At 44.4% G+C, this 22181-nt stretch overlaps 2 protein-coding genes across 3 annotated transcripts; both read left to right on the forward strand.

The window, feature by feature from the left end:
* Positions 1-737: 737 nt before the first annotated feature.
* On the forward strand, positions 738-6326 carry slc39a7 (solute carrier family 39 member 7). Of its 2 annotated transcripts, XM_070985380.1 has the most exons (9): positions 962-1092; positions 2065-2193; positions 2239-2573; positions 3141-3309; positions 3437-3514; positions 3652-3786; positions 3912-4016; positions 4582-4778; positions 4871-5799. In XM_070985380.1, the coding sequence occupies exons 2-9, from the start codon at positions 2073-2075 to the stop codon at positions 5123-5125; spliced, it is 1395 nt and encodes a 464-aa protein (XP_070841481.1). In that variant the 5' UTR covers positions 962-1092; positions 2065-2072; the 3' UTR covers positions 5126-5799. The 2 variants fall into 2 exon arrangements, with proteins under 2 accessions (XP_070841480.1, XP_070841481.1); XM_070985379.1 differs by having other exon boundaries at positions 738-1092; positions 2065-2573; positions 4871-6326.
* A 6607-nt stretch (positions 6327-12933) lies between these two features.
* Positions 12934-20736, forward strand: LOC139346080 (chitin synthase chs-2-like). Its single transcript, XM_070984981.1, has 22 exons — positions 12934-12950; positions 13493-13628; positions 13916-14104; positions 14204-15083; positions 15505-15688; positions 15820-15909; positions 16004-16162; positions 16290-16464; positions 16613-16714; positions 16838-16979; positions 17094-17294; positions 17398-17513; positions 17655-17823; positions 17915-18094; positions 18217-18495; positions 18611-18788; positions 18882-18916; positions 19006-19070; positions 19329-19439; positions 19523-19737; positions 19848-19935; positions 20611-20736. Exons 1-22 carry the CDS (start codon positions 12934-12936, stop codon positions 20734-20736), a joined length of 3837 nt encoding a protein of 1278 aa, XP_070841082.1.
* The last annotated feature ends 1445 nt before the right edge of the window (positions 20737-22181 follow it).

The raw sequence follows: 22181 nt of genomic DNA on the forward strand, positions 1-22181 counted from the left end.
TTCAGGGCTTCAGTCACAAACACAAAAAAATAAAAAGAACATCAAAATGTCACGAAAGGTTTAAAGTTAAATGAGCTCTAACAGCGTTTTTGTTTGTGCTCAGATCCAGACGAAACGTTCGGCTTTTTGTTTAAGAATGTGGATTTAAGAATATAAAATAAGGTCAAAATAATGACAAAACTACATAAAGCTGCGGACAGACGTTAATGTTACATTCACAACACACATTTTCCAAAGTTTTAAACGGTGAGGGGAGATATGAGCAGCAACAAATAGAGAATTTAGATGTAGAATATAAGATTTCATTGACCGTAACTTTACAGTTGTGATCAGTAATATTTGCTCGATTTAAAATCCTCCACTGTCAAAAATATTTCTTTTTTCATCGGATTTCTTTATGCAGTGATTTCATAATATAATCAAAAAGCTGAAATATGAAAATCTTGTCGAGGCTCTTTCATTACAGGTGGCCAATAACTTTCAAATCCGGGTATTGCATAGCAAAACATACTTTTACAAAGTATTCATTGTGTCTGCAGATCTGCCAAACATATTTCTGTAATCTATAATTAATCGTGAACAAGTAAGACACTTCTGTTATTTATTTATTTGAGGTGTCGGTTGGAGTTCCAGTCAGCAAACTAACGGACCCACATCCGGTTTCAATTCCCTCAAACCGCTCCTGACCTGCAGCCTCGACTGCCAACAGATGAGTCAAAGCACTCGATTTATCTCGCGATATTTCTACTGAGACTTCATCATGTGTCTTCTTTACAGTATTACAAATCAAATATTTCCCGTATTTTTGAGTGGTAAAGTTCCGATGAATGCTGTAAAATACGTCTCCATAGCATTACAATCGTCTCGTGGAAAATAAAACACACCTTTACATCTAAGGACAGACGACGAGGGAGCACTGAAGGAGGCACACTTGGAATGGAATGTGTTCCCGCGAGATTTCGCTGAGTGTACTTGAGTGAATGCCACGTCTTACCAGTAGCATCAACGTAGACAGAAACATTAACGGTTAACCAGACGTTTCGTACGCAGGACAGAGTTATCCAGCGGATATCTGACATCTGACACAACCCGGTGAGAATGAACTGCTTGTTTTTCAGTGAAAATCGCAGTTTGTGATGTCGCTGCTGCAGCAGCAACATGTTAGCATGTTGGCTATTAGCTAGCTAGCCGGCTAGCAGACTTTCGTTAGAAGTTCTGGAAACCGGTGATCAGTGTTTACTGTTTGATGAGCGGAGCTTTTCCTGTTTACTGTGAGGATGAAGCTCGCACTCTTCAAAGCTAAGAGATTATCCGTTTTACATCAGGATCAGATGTGTGAATCCGCCAACAAACAAACACAATGACAGGACAAAGCTAAAGCAGACACAAATGGTGACTGTTAGCTAACTAAGAGGGCATCATCAGTGTTTACGTTATCAAACAATGTGCACACAAAGCAGATACTGTACGCAGTATGACAGCAGGTTCACCAGGTCAGGGCACTAAATGAATGTTTAGCACAGCATAACCTCAGTGCAGCACAAGCCTGCCAGATGTGTTGCACAGTCACCATATCCTGCTGTTATATTTGATCAGAAACGCCCCGTTTGACTCACCGCAGAGGCCACATTCCAGTCAGTTTCAGTTCCTGCTGTGTTGGTGTTGTATTTCAAAGTGATCTGATGAGGAAAGGGTAGCTCTACGCACAGGTGGGAACACACCCCAGTCTCACTGAAGATGCTCTGGTTTGTGTCATGGTAGAAAAGCTGATGAGGCCCCCAAAAGAAGGAAAACACTGCAGCTGTGTGACTGAAGCTTTTCCCAAATAGTCTCCCACACAGATCATTCAGTATGTACACTGATCCAGGAGTGAGATAAATGCTGGAATAGCTTGTTGTGTCTCCTGGATAATAACAGCTGTTGCTTTCCTCCTGGTCACTGATCTCACTGTGACGTCACACTCAGCTGGCACAGTGTGTTCGAGTGTAGGTGTAAACAGGAGCACTGAGAGTGATCATCACAGTCTGCGAGTCTTTAATGTCTTCACTTTTCTCTTTGTCAAAGGGGATAATATGGGCTGTGTACGTCTGCTGGCACTGGCGGTGGTCACATCTGCAGTACTGTTAGCCTCCCATTCAGCCATCGCTCACAGCCACTCCCACGGCGACCATGGACACGGCCACGGCCACCATCACCATGGCCACCATCACCATGGCCACCATGACCACGGCCACCATGACCACGGCCACTCCCACGGAGAGGACGATCACTTCGATGGCCCTCAGGTGAAGATGTTCCATGGGGCGAGCAAGTGGAGTGCCGAGGCCAACCTCCCTCCTCCCGAAGAGGAGGACTACGGACACGCACACTCTCACGATCACGGACACGCACACTCTCACGATCACGGACACGCACACTCTCATGATCACGGACACGCACACTCTCACGATCACGGACATGCTCATCAGGAGGATGTTGTTCGGGTGCACAAGGAGGAGAGTGGACACTCACACGGAGGGGAGCGGGTGAAGAGGGAGGCCGAGAGCAGGGATGTGATGGAGCTGTGGATGCAGGTGTGATCACGGGTCAGAGTGGGAAAAACGGGTCACCTGGTTGAAATGTGGGCAGGAATATCAACACTAGACTTGTGAGAGAGGCGCTCAGTGTTTTATCCTCCTCTCAGTGGTGCTCCTCAGGGTCACAGTGGAGGAGACTCTGTAGGAAGCAGCTGTCATCCACCCAGGACATAGTCTGACCCATAACCCCCTTTAAATCACAGCATACTTTCTAATTTCTGTAAAAGTCAGTGTGCTTCTTAGCTGCAGCTCGATGGCATTGGTGCAGACAGTATTCTGGTGTTGTGCTCCACTAACACATCTGTCTACATCTGCCACACAGCGTCATGTGCTGTACTCGGTACCTTTTTTGAGCCTACCTTTGTGGCTTACCTGTGTGCTGGACTGACAGCACTTTCACTGTGTGGCTGCTTCAGACTGTGGAGTGTACAGCCAGGTTTGACTCAGCTCTCAGTCAGTTATCAGTTTTATCCTCGCTCTGCCTCACATTTAGTGCTGATGGTCTTTCAGTTTGATGACTCTCTCCTGCGATGAAACGTAAACTTCCCTCCATCCCTTCTGCAGGCGATCGGAGCGACGCTGCTGATCAGTGCGGCTCCTTTCCTCATCCTGTTTCTGATCCCAGTTCAGTCCAACAGCGACCAGCACCAGAACCTGCTCAAGGTGCTGCTCAGCTTCGCCTCGGGTGGCCTGCTGGGCGACGCCTTCCTCCACCTCATACCACACGCTCTGGGTAGGCGTTCGATCTGTAGAAGCCTGTTTTTTCCTGCTGCCTTCGTCGTTCAGTAACTTTGAAGCAACGCAGATGCAGCAGGATCGTCAGTTTGCATTCTTGACTTTTATGTCCGTGTCCTGCACAGAGCCCCACTCTCACCACGGAGAAGACCACGGACACTCCCACCACAGTGAGGAGTCACATGACCATGGCCACTCCCATGGTAATTGCCTTTTCTCTTACTTGAAGTAGTCGCTAGGTTCTCTTGTTGTTTCTCCTAAAGGAGCAAAAATCGACTTCTCTTCTACTTTCTGCTCATGTGTCACACGTCCAACCACTGCTGCTGCTCTACCTGCACAGGAGCCGCCCACGATCACATGATGTCGGTGGGTCAGTGGGTTCTCTGCGGGATCATCGCCTTCCTGGTTGTAGAGAAATTTGTGCGTCTGGTGAAGGGAGGACACGGCCACGGACATTCCCACGGCCACTCACACGGTACGCTGCCGCTCTGAGGCACATCCTCCTCTTCCTCAAAGGGGTGACGATCAGCGTCTGTCGTCGCTACTCGTAATCTCTGCAGCTGATTTGGGGCTAATTTGAGCTTTATGCAACATTTTCAGATGGTCCCAAGGAAAAGGACAGCGATGGAGAAGAAGAAAAGGAAAAGAAGAAGAAAGAGGAGAAAGGAAGTAAAGACGAGAAGGTGCCGAAGAAGAAGAGCTCAGGTGAGCGATGACTCGACAGAGTTGAAATAGATGCTTTTAAAGTAGACGTCGACGTTTGACCTGCAAATCCACAAATCAGTGCTCGCTTCAAATCAAGGTTAGACACTCAGATATTGTCGCTAAAATTAAGAAAACCTTCCTACTTCAAAAGTAACTCAGATTGTTGTTTTGTTATTGACGTGTTTTTCATTTTAAGAGCCAATCAGTCCTTAATGTGTCGCGCTGCGTCCAGAGTCACTCTGATATTGATGGCAGTGTTTTGTATTTGCACTCCTGTGATCCTTCGTTTGACAGATGTTTGATCAGCGTTCTGCAGAGTTGATTCATGACTGTCTGGAATCTGGATTTCTGGCTTTGGGAGGGAGAGACTGCAGGGTTTGTTCAGTTCATGAGGAAGTGGTTTCAGGCTCAGCTGCAGAAATGTGTTCTTGGCCTGTTCGAAGTCGTTATCAGTCATTTATTGAAGACAAGCATCTTGATTCAGTGCTTTGTTTGCCTGAAGGGGCAGAAATGTGTCACTGTGCTCGTTATCGATCAGAACTCTCCTTTCTGCTCACTGACGCAGACGTCAAGGTGTCGGCTTACCTCAACCTGGCAGCCGACTCCATGCATAACTTCACCGACGGCCTGGCGATCGGAGCGTCGTTTCTGGTTAGTCCGGCCGTCGGCTTCATCACCACCCTCACCATCCTGCTGCACGAGGTCCCGCACGAGATCGGAGACTTCGCCATCCTCGTCCAGTCTGGCTGCACCAAAAGAAAGGTAGCAGCTGCCCCAAGATGGAGAGCCGATAAGTGTTTGTTCCATGAAACTGTGAAATGCCATGAAGTAACCCTGCTCCTCTTTCCCATCAGGCCATGTGTCTACAGCTGCTCACGGCCCTAGGAGCTCTGGCAGGCACAGCTTGCTCCCTGTTGGCCGAGGGCGTGAGCGCGGCGGCGACCGCCTGGATCCTGTCGTTCACGGCCGGCGGCTTCGTTTACATCGCCACGGTGACCGTGCTCCCCGAGCTGCTGGCGGGCCGCTCCAGCTTCGGCCAGTCTGTCATGGAGATCCTGGCGCTGCTGTTCGGGGTCGGCATGATGGTGCTGATCGCCGAGTACGAGTGAGGCGCAGCCGGGTGGACTGACGCTGCTCGCCGAGTGAGACGAGGAGGGAAAGGTCAAAAATGGCGGTTTTAAGTAGAGTTTGTCGGGGGTGTTTTCTCCACCCGCTGACGGCGAACACGTGATTTTTGTTGTTTTGTTGTATGTGTTTTTGTTTTTTTTAGCAGTTCATGGTCACGTCCTTGCTTCGAGTTTTTTTTTTGGCCTCTGACACTGACAGCTGCACAGAAGCAGCCTGACGGGAAAGTTTTTGAGGACTGCGGCGTCGTTCGCTGACGACAGGAAGTGATGCGTCACTCAGCAGCCCGCCCCCAACTGAAGTGGCTTCAAGTAGATTCATTTTGGAGCCATGACACCAAATTTTTGCACGCGGCCGGTGCTTAAATCTGCATTCCAGAGCCGGGTTCCTCGACGGCGGCGCTTAAATGTGTTTGATGTCCGTTTCCTTTGGAGATCTTGACTGTTGATGTTTTTAGATTCCACAAAATAAAAGTAAATGTTGTGGCTTCTACAGATGTGTTTAAACCAAGTCATGGAAACCTCGATGAAGGTTTTAACCTTTAACACCTGCGACACAATCATCAACACACGAAAGAGCGCAGAAATAAAGAGTCCCAGTTTTTACTTTTTGCCATTTTCTGTAATTAAAGACACTAACTGAAAAATGTAATGGAGATACGTCTGAGTGGTTGAATGGTCTGTTTTAATGTAAGGTGCATGAAACGGACATGATTTCATCTGCTATAAACAGTTCTGACCACAAGAGGGAGCCAGAGGCCCGTCAGAGGTTTGACTTCCTGTGAAAGAAAGACTGGCTGACGCAAAGCATGAAAACATTTCAGATGATTCTTAACATGCAAATGAGACGCACCCATGGCTCTGATCACAAAGCCTTCAGAGGGAAATGTGTGATTTTAAACAAAACTGTTGACTTGAAAACAGAATTTAAGCAAGAAAATGAAAGTTAAAATTAATTAAGAAAGTTTGTGCACTCAGGTGATTCCTGCAATGATTTTCCTCAGACAGCAAATCTGAATAACTTACAGAGGCCAGAGGAAAGAAAACTGTCCAGAATTATAAAAGAAATGAGCAAAAATTAGTTTTGTTCAGCAGAACTCTGATTTTTCTTCTTGTTTGTGTTCATTGAATTCATTCTGAGCCGTGGTCACATGATGCATGATTAAAGATCAAACAGTGTCTTTCCAAAGAAGTAAAACCATCCAGTGCGATTTAAAAACAGCAGCAGTGACTGGAGGAAAGTCACAAAAATAAATCCGATTTTGTGGTTTGGCGTCCTCAGATCAGCTGACGCACGAACAGATGGAATACGCAGCTAAAAGCTGAATAAACAGTTAATGCTTGCTAAGGCCAGCAGTGGAAATATTTGGTTAAAAGCAATGAATGGTTTAAAAACAGCTAATTAAAGTCCTGAGTAATTAAAGCGCTGCTTCAGTGTGAAGGTCAGACAGTTCAGAGCTGCAGGAAGCTGACAGTGATGGGTTAAAGGAAGACGTTATTTTAAATTTATTAATTTTTCCAAACACACAGTCTGAAAGTGCTTCACAAAATGAAGAAGGTAAAAACACATTTAAAGACAAAACACAGCAGAATGAGGACAAAAACAAAGGCATGAAAAGGTTTGTGTCAAAGATTCAGTCAGTGTCAAAGATGGAGGCCGGCGGTTGGAGCTAAAACAGCACGATCACACTTTGCTTTGCAGCTACTGGATGGATGAAAGGCCACAAATGCTGGGAAAACAAAACATCATATTTTAGAAACGCTTCGTAATTCTTCTAACCAAAGCTGCCAAATACTTGTGTATTTCCCTCTGACGTCACAGAACAGTCAAGGAAGTGAAGGAGCGGACTAACGGGGATTTCACCTGAGAGACTTACGGTACGCTGATAGAAATCTTTGTTGGATAACTGAGATGCCTTTCGCATGCAGCTGATGCCCTGCAGCATCAGCCAGAGTCAATTAGGTGTGACAATTGTTCATGTTTAGATAACAACAAGGACAGGAATCTGAATAATGCTAAGCTACCCTGTGATTACAGAGACATCACGTAACAGGCCAGTATGGCAGGAATGCCGGAGCAGCCCTGATCGAACTGGGTCACGACAGGCTCATCAAATCGACTTGAGCCGAGGACGTACAGCAAAGAAACAGATGGCGTTTGAAAGGTGAAAGTATTTAACCGTGCTAGCAGCGCGGCCTTATGGGTGGTTCTGTTCGTGGGACGGTGGGTCAGTCCACCACGTTGGTCCAGACTCCACTAACTCAACAAATATTGGAGGAATTACACAACATTACATTCATTTCCCCAAAGCGACTCTCACTAAGCGGGAGAAAAAATGGCCGCTGCTGTGAAAGTTCCCCTCAGGACGGATCAACTGAACTATAACTGACCTGAACATGAACATGTGATACAATCTGTGCACCTGGGCTACAACCTGTGCAATGTTTTCAGTACATTTTCTTAGGATGATGTTTCTCTTTCTCTGTCTTTTACACCCCTTTGTATATACTGTGTTATTGCATGCACTTGTTGTCTTTTTGAATATTCTATTCACTTATTGATGCTGCTGTGAAATTTGGAATTTCCCCTCGAGGGACGAATGAAGGAATATTGAATTGAATTGAATTGAATTGAACTGAATTGAATTGAATTGAATTGAATTGAATTGAATTGAAATGAATTGAATTGAATTGAATTGAATTGAATTGAATCACCTTGCAGACTCCCTCACTTCTCACCCACTGCCTCCACAACCAGGTCGAAAATTAATGACATTCCCATCAGCGAAATGTTAGTATGCTAATTACTGCTAATTAATGCTAAGCTAGTATTTCCCTTCCAAACATCGGCATAGTAGCATCGCTGTGAGCATGTTAGCATGCTGATGTTAGCATTTAGCTTAAAGCTCCACACAGCCTCACAGAGCACCAGCTCATACTAGCATACTAATTATTGGAATAATCATTACTTACATTATTATAGAATAATTCGCAGTTTGTCTGCGCAAAGCTTGTTGAGATTACTTTAGAAAAATCTACATTTCTTTTTTCAAAGATTGAAAATGGCGAGAATCAAAGCCAGCGTTTGACAGATTCTCATGAAAACAGGATCAGCTGATGCAGGAAACATCAGCTCGATTCAGAGCAGAGAAACATGGACTAAAAGCTGCTACGGATCAGTAAAGAAACGGGAAAGACTCAACCGACAGAAATATTGCAGAGATTATCAGGAGCTAAAAGGAGCTCTGAGCCTTTTTCTGGAGGGCAAACAGGTTGGTCCAGGCTGTCAAACGGCGACAGGTCGCAGCTTTCCCCGCTGCATTACTCAACAGCTGTTTGCTCTGCCAACGTTAAAGCAGTTTGTGGTTTGATAGCTCATGCAAATCAGTTTCATAACATCTGCAGTTCTTATGTCATTTATGTGCGGCTTAAAGCGTGTTTTCAGTTCAGAAGTTCAGAAGTCCTTTTTGAATTACGATGCTCAAACAGCAGTTTGGTATAATTAACATAAAATGTTCTGGTTAAAGGTGAGTGTGTTTAATGTGACATGGGGTCCAAACAGCGTTTCTGTTTATTCCAGTCAGCTAAAATGACCTGACACTGCACATTTCCTGCTAATTTACACCTGAAATAATGAACTTTCAGTGAATCCTTTCTTGCGTTTGTGTTTTATTCTTTCATTTCTGTGGCATCTCAGTTTTTACTAATTACAAAGTCCTTTTTTCAGAAACGTTTTACATTTTTTTAGAAAATGGCCTGTAACATTTACATGATTTGTTGGAAGTGATAAAGAAACTGTGGAGCGTGGGAAACTAAACACTGACATTTAATTGTGACCATGTCAGCTTCATGCATTAACGTGTTTTTTCAGGGAGAATAATCCAAACATCTGCTGCAGTAAACCTGCTTTAACTTCATGGTCATCGCTTCTTTTCAGCAGCTCAGAGACCAGAACGTCTGACTGCTGCTGGTCACTTCAGTCAGACTGAATCCGCTGAAGAGTCAACAGATTAGACTTAAAGAAGATGCCATAATAATAATGATAATTAAGAAAATTCAACCTTTTCACAACATCACGAGCAGACGTGAAAAAATGACATTCAGCTCAAAAGCTCTGATCTGAACTCCACAAAGACAAAGAGGAAACACGCTGACTTAAATAGACAAGGGAGGAGAAGTGATCAGACGCAGGTGAACACAATCAATCAATCAATCAATCAATCAATCAATCAATCAATCAATCAATCAATCAATCAATCAATCAATCAATCAATCACAAGGGTGGGAAAACACAGGAAGTAAAGTAAACTTTGACACATGAGGGACAGCTACAAAATAAAACAGGAAATTACAAAACAACAAGTCCAAATCCTAAATACTAAATAACTGGTTTTACTGAGATTTAACACATTTATCTTATTTTGTCCAAAAGGTCTATAGTTTATGTCATATTTGGACCATGATGGGACATTACCTTGGCATTGACTGCTCCTCCTGGGGTCCATATTTCATAATATAATGCTCACATGCTCACATTTCCACGACATGAACAACACTTCTATATTGCACGCACCTACAAAACATGACTGTGTGTTTTTATGGCTGCTGCGTTCAGGCCAGTCAAAGCTTGGTTTGCAGAGATTGTGGTCTTGATTAAAAACACTGAACAGTCGCAGCGGTTCCTTCCTGGAGTGATGCTTTCTCCCTGCATGTGTTCATGTGCAAAACCTTCAGAGGGCAGCGACCCAGATTCTCCTCCAGCACAGCCCACCCTGCCTCTGAATGTTGAGGTGCATGCCTTGCTCGAGGGCATCTTGGAATCTCCAGAGAGGAGACCCGTTGCATACACAGTGCAGTATTTAAGCAGTTTTATTACGTGTAGTTTAATAATGACCATACGTCCCAAAATATGTGTAAAGCACGGTGTTGAAGACAGTTAAAGAGTCTCCATTTCCTCTCTTGTTTGGCCTGAGATGCTTCTGCTGCGATGGAGACAGCGGTGCATATCTGTGGCGAAAGGGTCGTGTCTGCGGCGATCACGGCCCGCCGATCTGCCATCCAGAAGCAGTCGACATTGATCGAGAACAAATAACAACAACAAAGAAAAACGACAAGGAAGGAACTAGAATCTGCATGATGATCTGAGAGATGAGGAAGTGGCCTGCCAGTCGCCTTTCCCTCCTTCACATTCTTCTTCAGCTTCCTTGTGCAGGATGTTTTTCTTATCAACAAAATACCCTCGAGCGAGGCTGCAACAACAGGTTGATCCAGTGGCCTCAGATGAAGGTGATATGTAAATAAGCTGTCTTACAGCTGAATCAAAGGGCATCTCGTCTTTGATTTGTATTTTAAAGTGGAAGCAGACTTTGAATTTTAGTTTTTTAATCACTGGTTCTGACATATGGCACTCACCTCTGTCAAACTCTCACCTGTAATCTGACATGCAGGTTTCCTGTTAAAGAGCTTAAGTCTTTAAGCCAAAGCTGAGATATCCTCATAAAACTGGTGGTATTGTTGTGGCCATTTGTCCACAAAACTAAGACAAAAAGGGCTTCTTAATATATCCAAAAACTCAAGAAAAAATTCAACTTTCAAAAGGCCACGGATGCACCGGGTTGGTTAGGTTTACTCCTACAGCTCCTACAGGTGGATTAACCCTTACGTGAAACTGCCTTTACACATAATTCAGATTAATTACACAAGCTCGACGTCGGTCTGAAGGCAAGCTGTTTGTCAGCCTCACCACGTGTCAACGTGTGGTTTCCCACATGAAAAAGTAGTAAACTTTACTGTATTAGAAATACTACTTAAATGTATTAAAAATGAATGTACTGATTCAGCATACTGATATTTCAAAGTACTTATAAAAAGTATTATAAGCGTGTTATACATTGTACAGTACTGTGTTTTGAAATGCTCATGAATCCTGATTTTCACTGGTGTACTTCAGTTCAGGACACACAAACTCTTTCACCGGGGAGCGTTTGCTGGTTTGATTCCTGGACCGGCAGGATAAATGTGGGTGGAAAAGCGGCTTGTTACCTGGAGGACTTTCTGACCTCCACTGAAAGGAAATTTAGCGTAAATGAAACAACTTTAAAATATGACCTGGACTTGTGTACTTAATGCTTAATGTACTTACACAAATACTGTAAGATAATTACTCACGTGTGCTTGTTTGAAACGCCATTCATGCGTTCCTCTGATCTGCCGTCAGTTTTCACTGCGGCCTCCTGCACCGCTCTGACTGTCAGTCAAGCTGAAATGAGTTTACACGCTCGCTTTCGGTTCCTTCATGCAGCGCTTTGTTAGAGCATAAACAGTGGAAGTGGTGTGTCGAAGTGTCAGCTTTAATAAAATAAGAAGAAAACATTCCCAACGCTCAGGCGAGCATGTCGCTACACTGGGTGACGACGAAGGCCTTCAGATACCGGCGAGGAGCTTTCTGAGCATGAGCAGAGCTTTTGGTTGTTGCATTTACTTCGTCTCTGTGTCCCGTTCAGTTAGAGCTCGTCCTTTAATCAATCCATTTTCCAACGGCGCAGTCCATTCAGGCTCTTCAGTCACTGACCCCAGTCCTTACGGCGAGAAGTCTAAATTTTGATGCAGGTTTCAATGGTGGTGATGATGAAGTTCAAAGGGAGGCTGTTTTCCAATTTTTCCAAAGAAGCGCATGAGTTATTTTCAAAGGAACGAGACTGAAGTCCGAATCAAAAGTCCCTTTAAACTGACTGCAGAACTATGAAGAAACATGGAGCCGTCGTTGATCTAAAGACCCTGCAGAGATGAACTTTGGTTCAGAAATTTGTGCTACGAGAACATTTCAAAGGGAAAAAAATGGGAAAAAAAACAGCAACAAGTGAATGAGGAGTTAAGCTTCTTTATATCGTACTTTTCGATGAAAGGATGAAATGAACTCTTAGACCTGACCTCTTCCTCCCGGTGGAAGTTTGACAAACACCAATCAGGGTTTGATTCTCCGAAACAGGTCTTTATTTCACAGAGCCATGTGGTCTAAATGGAGATCCTGGTTTGGATTCATTGTTTCTGCCACGTCACACTTTAATAAAGCGAGATATCCAGACCAGGGGCCCCCAGTCTGGGAATCAGGACCCTTCAAGGGGTTGTAAGATGATCAAGAAGAGAAAAGAAGAAGAAAAATCATGTTCCACTGTAAATCACGGGATATTTTTCATTATTCAAACGAAACAGCTCGAAAAGGGAAAATCGCTCTTTGGTAGAATTTCTCAAAACTCACTGACTTATAAAATGTCTAATGGGTTTGTAGCTGTTACTTCCCACTGGCCGAATTTCTGTCCGAATGAAAGCAAACATCAGATTTCCAGAAAATCTGATGATGTTCTGACGTGTTACCTGCCACAATTGCTTCCTCTTCATTGGAGGTTTGTCACATGCTTCAGGTGTGTCATGATTTAATCTGTTGCTGGGTGCAAAAACACCAAAGCAATTTTTTTCTTTTTGGACATTTCGTTTTTCTTTTTGGACATTTCGTCTCATTTCCAGCCTTTTAATTTACCAGGAGGTCAAAATGTGCAGATATCTACAAAGAATTACCCAAAGTGTGTTGAAACCTGCTGAGGATATTCATGCTGCCCAGAGGATGAATCCTTGGCTTTGGAGCGTAATGGACAGCTGTGTACGTTCTCGACATGATAATGAACTTTATTTCTATCACACCATGAACCATGTTACATGCAGCTTACACCAGCCGTCTGTCATTCCCTCCTTTGTCCATCACCCTCATGTCTCTTCCTGGCCTCCCATTGGAGGAAATGTCGTCCCCACCTCGGTCAGACCTGCAGAGTCTCTCCCTGTTTTCCAGCACAGAACAAACACAGAAACGTTTAACGCCTGTGTTTGACACCTGTGACGTTTAATTTCCCTCGATGATCTGATGTGAAAACTTCCTGCTGAAATGATCTAACTGCATACTTGGTATCTTCCTTGAATCACACTCAGCTCTGCAGAAATCTGCGCTCGTTTCCGTGATGCTCGCTCACTCACACTTTGGGCGTGATCAGGGCTTGGCCAAGACACGAGCTGTCACGATGAGTCATGCAGGTAGCTGCTTACCTTTATATACAGATGTTCACCCAGCAGGCCTCCATTTGCTGCCATCATCATGGAGGGAGAGAGAGACATGCCAAAGTAGGTGGACACATTAATATTAAATGCATTCTTATTTTTCAGTAATTAATTCATTTAGTTAACTTCCAGCTATTTCCGAAAACTGCATATCTAATTAGGAATTGTGCAAAAATAATGAAATGTTAGTAAATCTATCTATCTATCACATCATGGATCGTTCTTCGCTGTTCGTTTTTCATTCAGGAGGCCGTGGGACACCTGTCGGGAGGTCCCGCTCATTGAAGATGAGCAGACGCCATGGAAAATGATCAAACTGCTGAAGATCATTACTCTGTTTGCCGTCGCTCTGATTGTGTTTGGATTGGCTCTGTGCAGCAAGGTTTGCTTCTTTTTATGCATCTTTTATACATCCTGTGTGTACATGAGAGTAATACGCTGAGTATGACTGCAGGCAGACACTGGAGAGGTGACTTCCACACTTTCTTTGTGGACCTGTGGGCATTTCTGAGAGAATTGGTGCAATAACTCAACTTAGAAGGACCACGTTAAGTTGGACAAGCTGTCATTTTCACTGCTGCTGAACACCACTGGTTCTACGTTGCCCTCATATCGCAGCATCAGCTGATAAAATCAGATGATATAATCACTGTTTTCACTCTGTTCCAGACCGCTTTCCTCCTCCTCATCACCTTGTCCAACGAAGGCACAAAGACCCTCCCGGATGACCAGAAACCCGTCGCTCTGCTGTGTATCGGCTGCTCCCTCGTCGCGTCCAGCGTCCTTCTATTTCTTAAAAGCATCTGGAAGGCGTGTTACAAAACATCAAAGATGCCAAGAAAAACAACAACTGCCATGGTGCGACAAGAGTCGACATGTCCTGACTTTATCTCATCTGTGACTGATGCCAAAAACCGGAAGGTGTCTTAATCCTTTGCTTTACTCCGTCTGCTGCAGGTTCTGTTCTTTGAGTTCGTGGTGTCTCTGGGTGCAGCCATCCTCACCATCGTGGCAATGCCGCACTTGGACATCGTGACCAACGTGACCATACTGAACGGTGTGGCCATCTTCTCCGCGATCATGCAGGTGGTCACTCAGTGCACTGCCAAGGAAAGGAACCGCTTCCTGCTGCCATCCATCACTGCCTTCATCCTCATTCTTCTCGGTCACATCCTCTTCCTCGTCCTATACATTATGAAGAATCCTACTGATACTAAGATGGCCACTTGGATGGGTCTGGCTGTTGTTGGGTCCTTCTTGGTGTCTTTCAACTGGTGGGAGAACTACTTCAGACCAATCAGCCAGAACAGCAGCTCCGTCTTCCTCGCCAACCTGTGCAAAGACATGACGAAGAGCCAGAACATGCTGCACATCCTCTCCAGCCTGCTCAGGATCGCAGTGACCGCCTGTGTCCTCGGAGCCTACGTCCCTCTGTCCAAAATGGACTGGGACATTGTGAGGTCCATCCCAAGCCGTGAGACAAGAATTATAGCCATCATCATTGGGGTCCAACTGGTTTCCTCTGCGCTCTGCCACTGGTTTGCATTGGCAGCCTGCAAGATGCACGCCCTGCGACGGTGCTTCATCCTGCCTTTGTACCTGGCCTCTCTGGCCGTCATGGTTCTGCTCGTCGTCCCCGTTATCGTTTACTATCAGGACTACAGAAAAAGTCTGAACGGGCCTGCAAGCATCAACTTCACAGTCTACTGCAATACAGCCGTGGATGGAAGAAACCAGAGCGTGAGCGGCAACGTGTTCCCAGAATTGGTTTTGGATGTTACACACACTCTGTGCTTCCTGGACATGTCCAAGATAACTGACATTGGCTTGCTGACAGGTAATAAATTAGAGCCTGGTATATGTTACAATGCAATTTTTACACATATTAGACACAGAAAAAGGATTCATTTACTGTAGGTATGTGTATTTTCAAAGTACTGTCAAAAGAATTCATAGTTTAGTTGTCTGAACGTAGACTGAAATGAGGAGGTCCTTGAGGCTTCCACACCCTGTCCCACATTCCTGTCAGCCCCAGTGCTCAGGTGTGTGCAGTTGCCAGTCGCTTCAATAAAAAAATCCAACCTGTATCTCCAATTTTAACATAGTTGGAAATTACCATAAACTCCTTGTGTGACTACTTTGTTATTTAGTACTGCATTTCTCTGGATCCACTGCTCCATCACAGAGCAGGCATTCAGGTAGTTTGCAGTCCCCAAAATCGGAAATGTTATTTAATGTTGTTGCAAATCTTCCTTCAGGTTCAGCAGTGTCCTGGTGGCTCAGTCTTGTGCTGGCGACCCTCCATCTGTGGTACCTCAATGTGTATCGTATCCAGAGGACTCAAAACCTGTTCACCAGGAGGTTGTATGAGGGACCCTTTATCGAACAGTCGCTGCTCCTCAACACCCGATTTGACGTCCAGACCAAAAACAAGACGAAGACGTGAGTGTGTAGCAGTATTATCTGAAGTGGGGTTGTTGATTCTTCGAGGTCTTTTTGTTTGTTCCACTGTCACCTGGACCTCAGAACTGCTTCGAAAATGTTTCTGAAATATGCAATATGTGCACTTTTAGGCCATTTGAAACAGTGATGCTGTATCTGTGTGCGACCATGTGGCACGAGACCTACGATGAAATGATGAACATTATCATCTCAATCTTCAGGTGAGTCCCACAGACTTTTCTATCATATACCATCTTGCAATTCCTGTAACTCTCTGTTGATTCCCTCTGTAAATTATTTTAATGAACACCACAGACTGGACAAGTACAGACCAAAGACAGAGCCAAAGTTCAACGATTTCACCTTTGAAGCCCATATCTACTTTGACGATGCATTCAAACCTGAGGGCAGTCGAGGGCGCCACCTCAACGAATACGCTGTAAATCTTGTTGAAATCCTCGCAGAAGTTTATGGGTAAGAAACATCGACAGTTAGAGGGCATTTCAGTGTTGTCTTGAAAATGACCATAAAGAAACAGGAAGAAACATTTTTCAGGAAGTACAAATTACAATCGAAGTATTCTCTCGTTCTCTGTCAACAGCATCTTCACAAACATCGATTCAAAGTTCTTCAAAAAGCAGCAGCAGATCCCTGATCAGAAGATCATAAAGACACCGTACGGAGGTCGTCTTGTGGTCACCATGCCTCACGGGAACAATATTGTGGTTCATTTCAAGGACAAAGACCTCATCCGCCACAAGAAGAGATGGTCCCAGGTAGGAAAATAATGACTCTGCATGTGTAGAAATGTGGTGTTCTAAGGTGACAAAGGAACAGTTCATCTATTTCAAACTCAACAGTGCCTGAACACTTGAATCCTGGGAAATATCAGTTTCTCTTGAATATTTCTTTATACTTCTTCAGGTCATGTACCTTTACTATCTCCTGGGCTGGAAACTCATGACCAAATACTATGGACGCTGGCAGAGGGGAGAGGATGAGAGCGAGCTGAAAGCAGAAGTCCAGGTGAGATGAGAGGAAGACTTTTTTGGATTTTCTTTTGTGTTTTGATGAGTTTCAACATGTATCCTCAGTATTTCTAAATAAAACCTACATGTAAAACAAAGCAAACCCTGTCTGTTCCTCCAGAGAGAGAAGCACAACACCTACCTCCTGGCTTTAGATGGAGACACGGACTTCCAGCCGGCTGCTGTGACGCTGCTCATCGATCGTCTGAAGCTGTACCCACGTGTCGGCGCAGCGTGCGGCAGGATTCACCCCACCGGATCAGGTTGGTGCTTTGTACACTTGAGAAAATTAAAAATAAAGCAAAAACAAATGCAACAATGAAGCTGGAAAATGGGCAGATATCTGTGTTTACGATACCGGTGAACTTCCTCTTCAGGTCCTGCAGTGTGGTTCCAGAAGTTTGAGTACGCCGTCAGTCACTGGCTGCAGAAGACCGCGGAGCATGTGATTGGATGTGTGCTGTGCAGCCCGGGCTGCTTCAGTCTGTTCAGAGCAGAGGCTCTGATGGACGACAACGTGATGAGGAGGTACTCCACCAAGTCCATGGAGGCGAGCCATTACATCCAGTACGACCAAGGTAACTGATGTTATTAGATAGGACTTCCTGTCCCTTGGCGACAGCTTCCACCATCGGCCTCTCTCGCCTCCTCACGCATACAAATACATTTTCTGTTCTGCAGGTGAGGACCGCTGGCTGTGCACTCTGCTGCTGAAGCAGGGATGGAGAGTGGAGTACAACGCAGCATCTGATGCTTACACCAACGCACCTGAGGACTTCAAAGAACTCTTCAACCAGGTGAGTGTTGCAGCTGATCGGGAGCTTTCCATTGATAATACATAAGATTTGGCAAGTGATATATTTGCTTGCACAGTTGAGAATCTGCATATCAGAATCATCTAAACATCAGTCATGATAAAGTTTATTTACCGTCTTCAGCGTCGGCGATGGGGACCGTCCACAATGGCGAACGTGGTGGATATTCTTGGTTCCACCAGCATCATTTCCAAGAGGAACTCATCCATGTCCAAGCTCTTCATGTTCTACCAGCTGTTTGCCATCACCTCAGCCATCCTGGGCCCCGCCACCATCTGCCTCCTGATCGCAGGTTGGTGTTTTGTGTTTGAGGGTGTATTCCCTCCACATACAACCTGTAACACTCAGTCCTGTGTATGTGTCTCCTCTATTGTGTCCTCCAGGTAGTTTGACCTTCATCTTCAAAATGAACTCTAGCATTGCCCTAGTCCTGGCTGTGATACCTCCTGCCATCTACCTGGGTCTTTGTTTCAAACTCAAGGCAGACACGCAGATCACAATAGCAGCAATCATGAGCATCATATATGCATTCCTCATGCTGGTGGTAACCATGTCCATTATAGGTAAGTTACACTGACGCAGGCATGTGCAGCCACTTTGTTTGGACTTTGTAAAATCTTTTTTAGGGGAGCTGCTTGAAGCTGATTTAATCCCCAAAACTCTCCATATGTTCATCTTTCTTCAGGCTCAATGGTGAAGGACAAGACCATCCTGACACCCAGCAGCATCTTCGTCATCTCCATGGCCATCATCTACATCATAACTGCGCTACTGCATCCTCAGGAAATCCAGCTGTTGTTCCACGGCTTTCTCTACATCCTCTGCATCCCCAGCGCATACCTCTTGCTCACCATCTACTCCATGGTCAACATGAACAATGTGTCCTGGGGAACCAGGGAGACGAAACCCGCTGCTGGAGCTGCCCAACCTGGAGCCGCCACCCCGCAAACAACAGCCAAGACAGGTAGATGCCAGGTTGAAACAGACAAAAAAGTTTATTATCATGTCACTCACAGTGCAACACTAATCCGGAATATTATTTGTGCTGACTGAACTGAAGCTGATCTCCACTCTTGCAGGCAAAAGCACCTTCGAACAGCTCTTCTCATGGATCAAATGTTGTAAGAAACCCAGCCAAGGATCTGGAGAAAGGCAGCCTGTTGCCAGTCAGGAGAGAGAAAGCCTGATCCCGCAGCCTGAACGCCAGCCCCAAAACAGTATTGTGGAGGACAAAAGGATCCAACAGGAAGAGCAGAGGTAAATTCTGAAGGCGGAACATCTAGTCTAATGTAAAGTGTGAGTATTGCAAAGTGTGAGATGATACAAACAATCTCTCTTATCGTGTTTCAGGCAAGTGGAGCGTGTTCTCGAAGTTCCTCCTCAATGTAAGTTGAAACAGTTTTGTAAAAATCATCACGATTTAATTTGCAAATGTGATGTTTCTCAAACCCTCCTGTGTTGCTTCTTTCTTTAGGTTGGGTCACACACCTACAGAATATGTCCAGTGACATGCAGCTGCAGGAGGACTCACTTGAACAGGTGTGTATGTCTTGTCTCCGCCTGGCTTTTTTTTTTGTCCAGTTCATTGAAATGATGCTCACCATGTTCAGCTTTCCAGTGCAGGTGACACCTGATCGTGACATTGGGGCATTTTCTGCAGTTAATTTTGTGATCTCTGCTCTGCTTAAATGATTAATAATAATGCACATTTTGTACAATTCTCTAGAAGTGCACAGAAAGCAAGCTTCCTGCCCTACTGATGTGAGTGATTGAAAGGGTTTCTGTGTTTCTCTGCAGAGGGAGGAGGAGTTCTGGAAGGAGCTTCAGCAGAAGTATCTGCAACCTCTGGTCAATGACAAAGAGAGACAGAACAAGATAGCCAGTGACCTGCTGGATCTGAGAAACAGGGTAGGTGTGGGGAGCTGAACATTTCCAACAGGAAACCACCGTTCAGTTCATTTCATTCATCTTGTCTTTGTCACTGCACGCAGATAAACTTCGCCTTCTTCATCTTGAATGCCCTGTGGCTGGTGGCGACATTTACCCTCCAGACCTTCGAGGCCAACTTCACCATCATGGTCCCCATGGTCGACCTCAACCTCCAGGACACCGGAAGAGACTTAACAATCGATCCCATTGGCTTCATGTTCATTCTGGGATTTGCTGTGTCGGTTATGATCCAGTTCTTGGCCATGATCTATCACAGGTGACCACTTCCATCAGATGACTGTTTTTTCCTCAGCAGAGATTTAATGATGTTCAGGTATCTGTTAAGCTTTTCCTAAAATCTGTCTTTCTTATGCTGTGCTCATCCAGAATCTGCACTCTGATACATTACGTCGCCTTTCTGGACACAGAGCCCAAAGAGCAAAAACCCAAAAAAGAAAACCTACAACTCAAAAAGGTATTTACAACTACTACTGCTACTGCCGCTACTACTAGTGCTGCTTCTTTTATTACACCTGCTGCTGCTGCTCTGCAGTTGCTATTGCCATGATACTAGAAGTACTGACAATAATAATTCATACAAAGTGTAACACAGGTCATCATTATTATACATTCACTGTTTTTCAACCTTTCAAACACAGCGAAATACAGAGTGCATGATACCAGTAATAATCTAAGTGAATAGGTTATAGGTTTTATCCTTTTTGTAGCGTGTGCGGTGAAAAAGGCTTACTGCCTAAGACAAAACATAATTATCACCGATGGGATTAAGTCTATGCAGCACAGTCATCAGCACAGTTATTGGACTTGTTTTAACTAAAAATGTCAATACAGTTTGGGCTGAAAAGCAATGAATCTGTCCTTTAAAGAGAACCTTCATAATGATGCTTCAGATTAAAATATGCTGCTATTCAGGCTCGCAGCATATTTAAGACACTTAATAACAGGAAAGGAAGCCCTGCAAATACCGATCTTTAATTACATGCATTTAAATGCATTGGCATGTGTCCAGCCCGCCCTGCCGCTTGTGTCATTAGACAAGAAAAATAGTTGCTCACCTGACAGACGTGTTGCAGGTGTGGTGGCATTTATGTGCACTGATTTTCCTTCAACCCCCCCCCCCCACACACAGGTGGACACTGTGTCTCAAGCCGACTCGACCTCCACCTTCCAAGAAGAATCTGATCCTGAAGACAGCGATGATGAGTTTTCCTTGAACTGGTACCCCAGAGGTCACGATGGGGGGACGTTGGTGTGAATGCTGACTCAGAGCTCCACCGACTCTTTTTAGCACTTTTGAAATATCCACTGTATGTGAGATTTGACCCGTAATGTCTTTATGATGTGCAGTATTTATGTTTACATTTAGTCAAGTGCAATGTATTTATGAAAAGCTGTTTGTATTGAGATAAATGACTTCTGGAGGAAATTACATATAAAAGACACAAAGAAGAAGAACATGACCTCTAAAAACAGTGTGTGTGTGTGTGTGTGTGTGTGTGTGTGTGTGTGTGTGTGTGTGTGTGTGTGTGTTATTTATGAAGGATCCAGAGTGACGTCATACTGTAAATCTTTTGTTTTAATCAACTGTGATGTGAAAATGAAGTTTAGATGATGTGAAGAGAAACGACGCCGTCAAAGACAAACTGATGAAGTTCTTTGAATTGTGAAAAAAGTGAAGGAAGTCTGGTTGAAATCATCACTTGAATCCTGAATCTTAGGGACGTGTTAAAATAGACATGACATCATCTTCATCAAGTGTTTACCTGCTGTCTGGAATTAACTCATTTTACCCTTCTTCTGTTCTTCTGGAATTTTCTTTATTACACGAGATTTTTTTCCATGAATAATCCTGCAGGCGGTCATAGAATGAAAGGAAAATTTGTTGTGTATTACCTGTATCATCAGTTGCTTGTTATCGTGGTAAAAATGTCTGGATGCTGCAAACACTCCTGCTGAAGTCGCTCTCTGACGGTTAAAGAAGAAGCTGGTTGAAACTGCAGCGAGCATCGTCAAATATCCACTCGTGTTCTTTCAATATTTATTCTTGAATGAAGGCAAAAAAAGTCAGATTATGTTTCTTTGCTGCCTTATTCTGCCTTTTTATGCTGAGTGTTGATGAACTGTGTCGTGTTCTTATTTCCCAGCGAAGCACTTCGTGATGAACTTTGTGAATACGAACATTTGTCGGAGACTCGCTGTTAATCGAACACTGTTAAAGTTACACTGCTGTAGTTTGTGCAATAGTTACTGTTTGATAAATGAAGGAGACAAATAAACTGTTGAAGTGAAATTTAGATTTTTGTGTTTTCTTTTTTTGATGAAATAAGTCAAGACATATTTGTGAGAATATATAGATGTCCTTTTAAACGACAGTAAACTGTGTTCTTCTTGTTGTTGGTTGTCAGCAGTTTCATTAGGACGTCTGCGAGCTGACACCCTCTCATTTTAACGTCACATGAAGTCCTCTGGCTGTGTAACTTGTAAGACTGGAATGAGAGTTTTTGATTGTGTACATCCTCTAATGCAGCCACCTCAGAGTGAACGAACAGAGGACTAACAAGAGCATCCAAAAGCTGAGCTGCCGTGTAGGCGGCTGTGCATGACGACGCCTCAGACTAGCCTGTAGCTCTAATCTGGCGGAGCATGCAGCACATAGAATTAAAACATACTATATGCTGAGTTTGGGTGTCCACACAGTTT

The sequence above is a fragment of the Chaetodon trifascialis genome, chromosome 17 (genome assembly GCF_039877785.1).
Source record: "Chaetodon trifascialis isolate fChaTrf1 chromosome 17, fChaTrf1.hap1, whole genome shotgun sequence".
Lineage (NCBI taxonomy): Eukaryota > Metazoa > Chordata > Actinopteri > Chaetodontiformes > Chaetodontidae > Chaetodon > Chaetodon trifascialis.

Coding starts and splice junctions, on each gene's coding strand:
- slc39a7 (XM_070985379.1), top strand. CDS start 2,073: ATGGGCTGTGTACGTCTGCTGGCACTGGCGGTGGTCACATCTGCAGTA. Junction 3,515..3,651: donor TGACCATGGCCACTCCCATG/GTAATTGCCTTT, acceptor CTACCTGCACAG/GAGCCGCCCACGATCACATG. Junction 4,017..4,581: donor GCCGAAGAAGAAGAGCTCAG/GTGAGCGATGAC, acceptor TCACTGACGCAG/ACGTCAAGGTGTCGGCTTAC.
- LOC139346080 (XM_070984981.1), top strand. Junction 16,465..16,612: donor ACAAGAAGAGATGGTCCCAG/GTAGGAAAATAA, acceptor ATACTTCTTCAG/GTCATGTACCTTTACTATCT. Junction 16,980..17,093: donor GATTCACCCCACCGGATCAG/GTTGGTGCTTTG, acceptor CTTCCTCTTCAG/GTCCTGCAGTGTGGTTCCAG.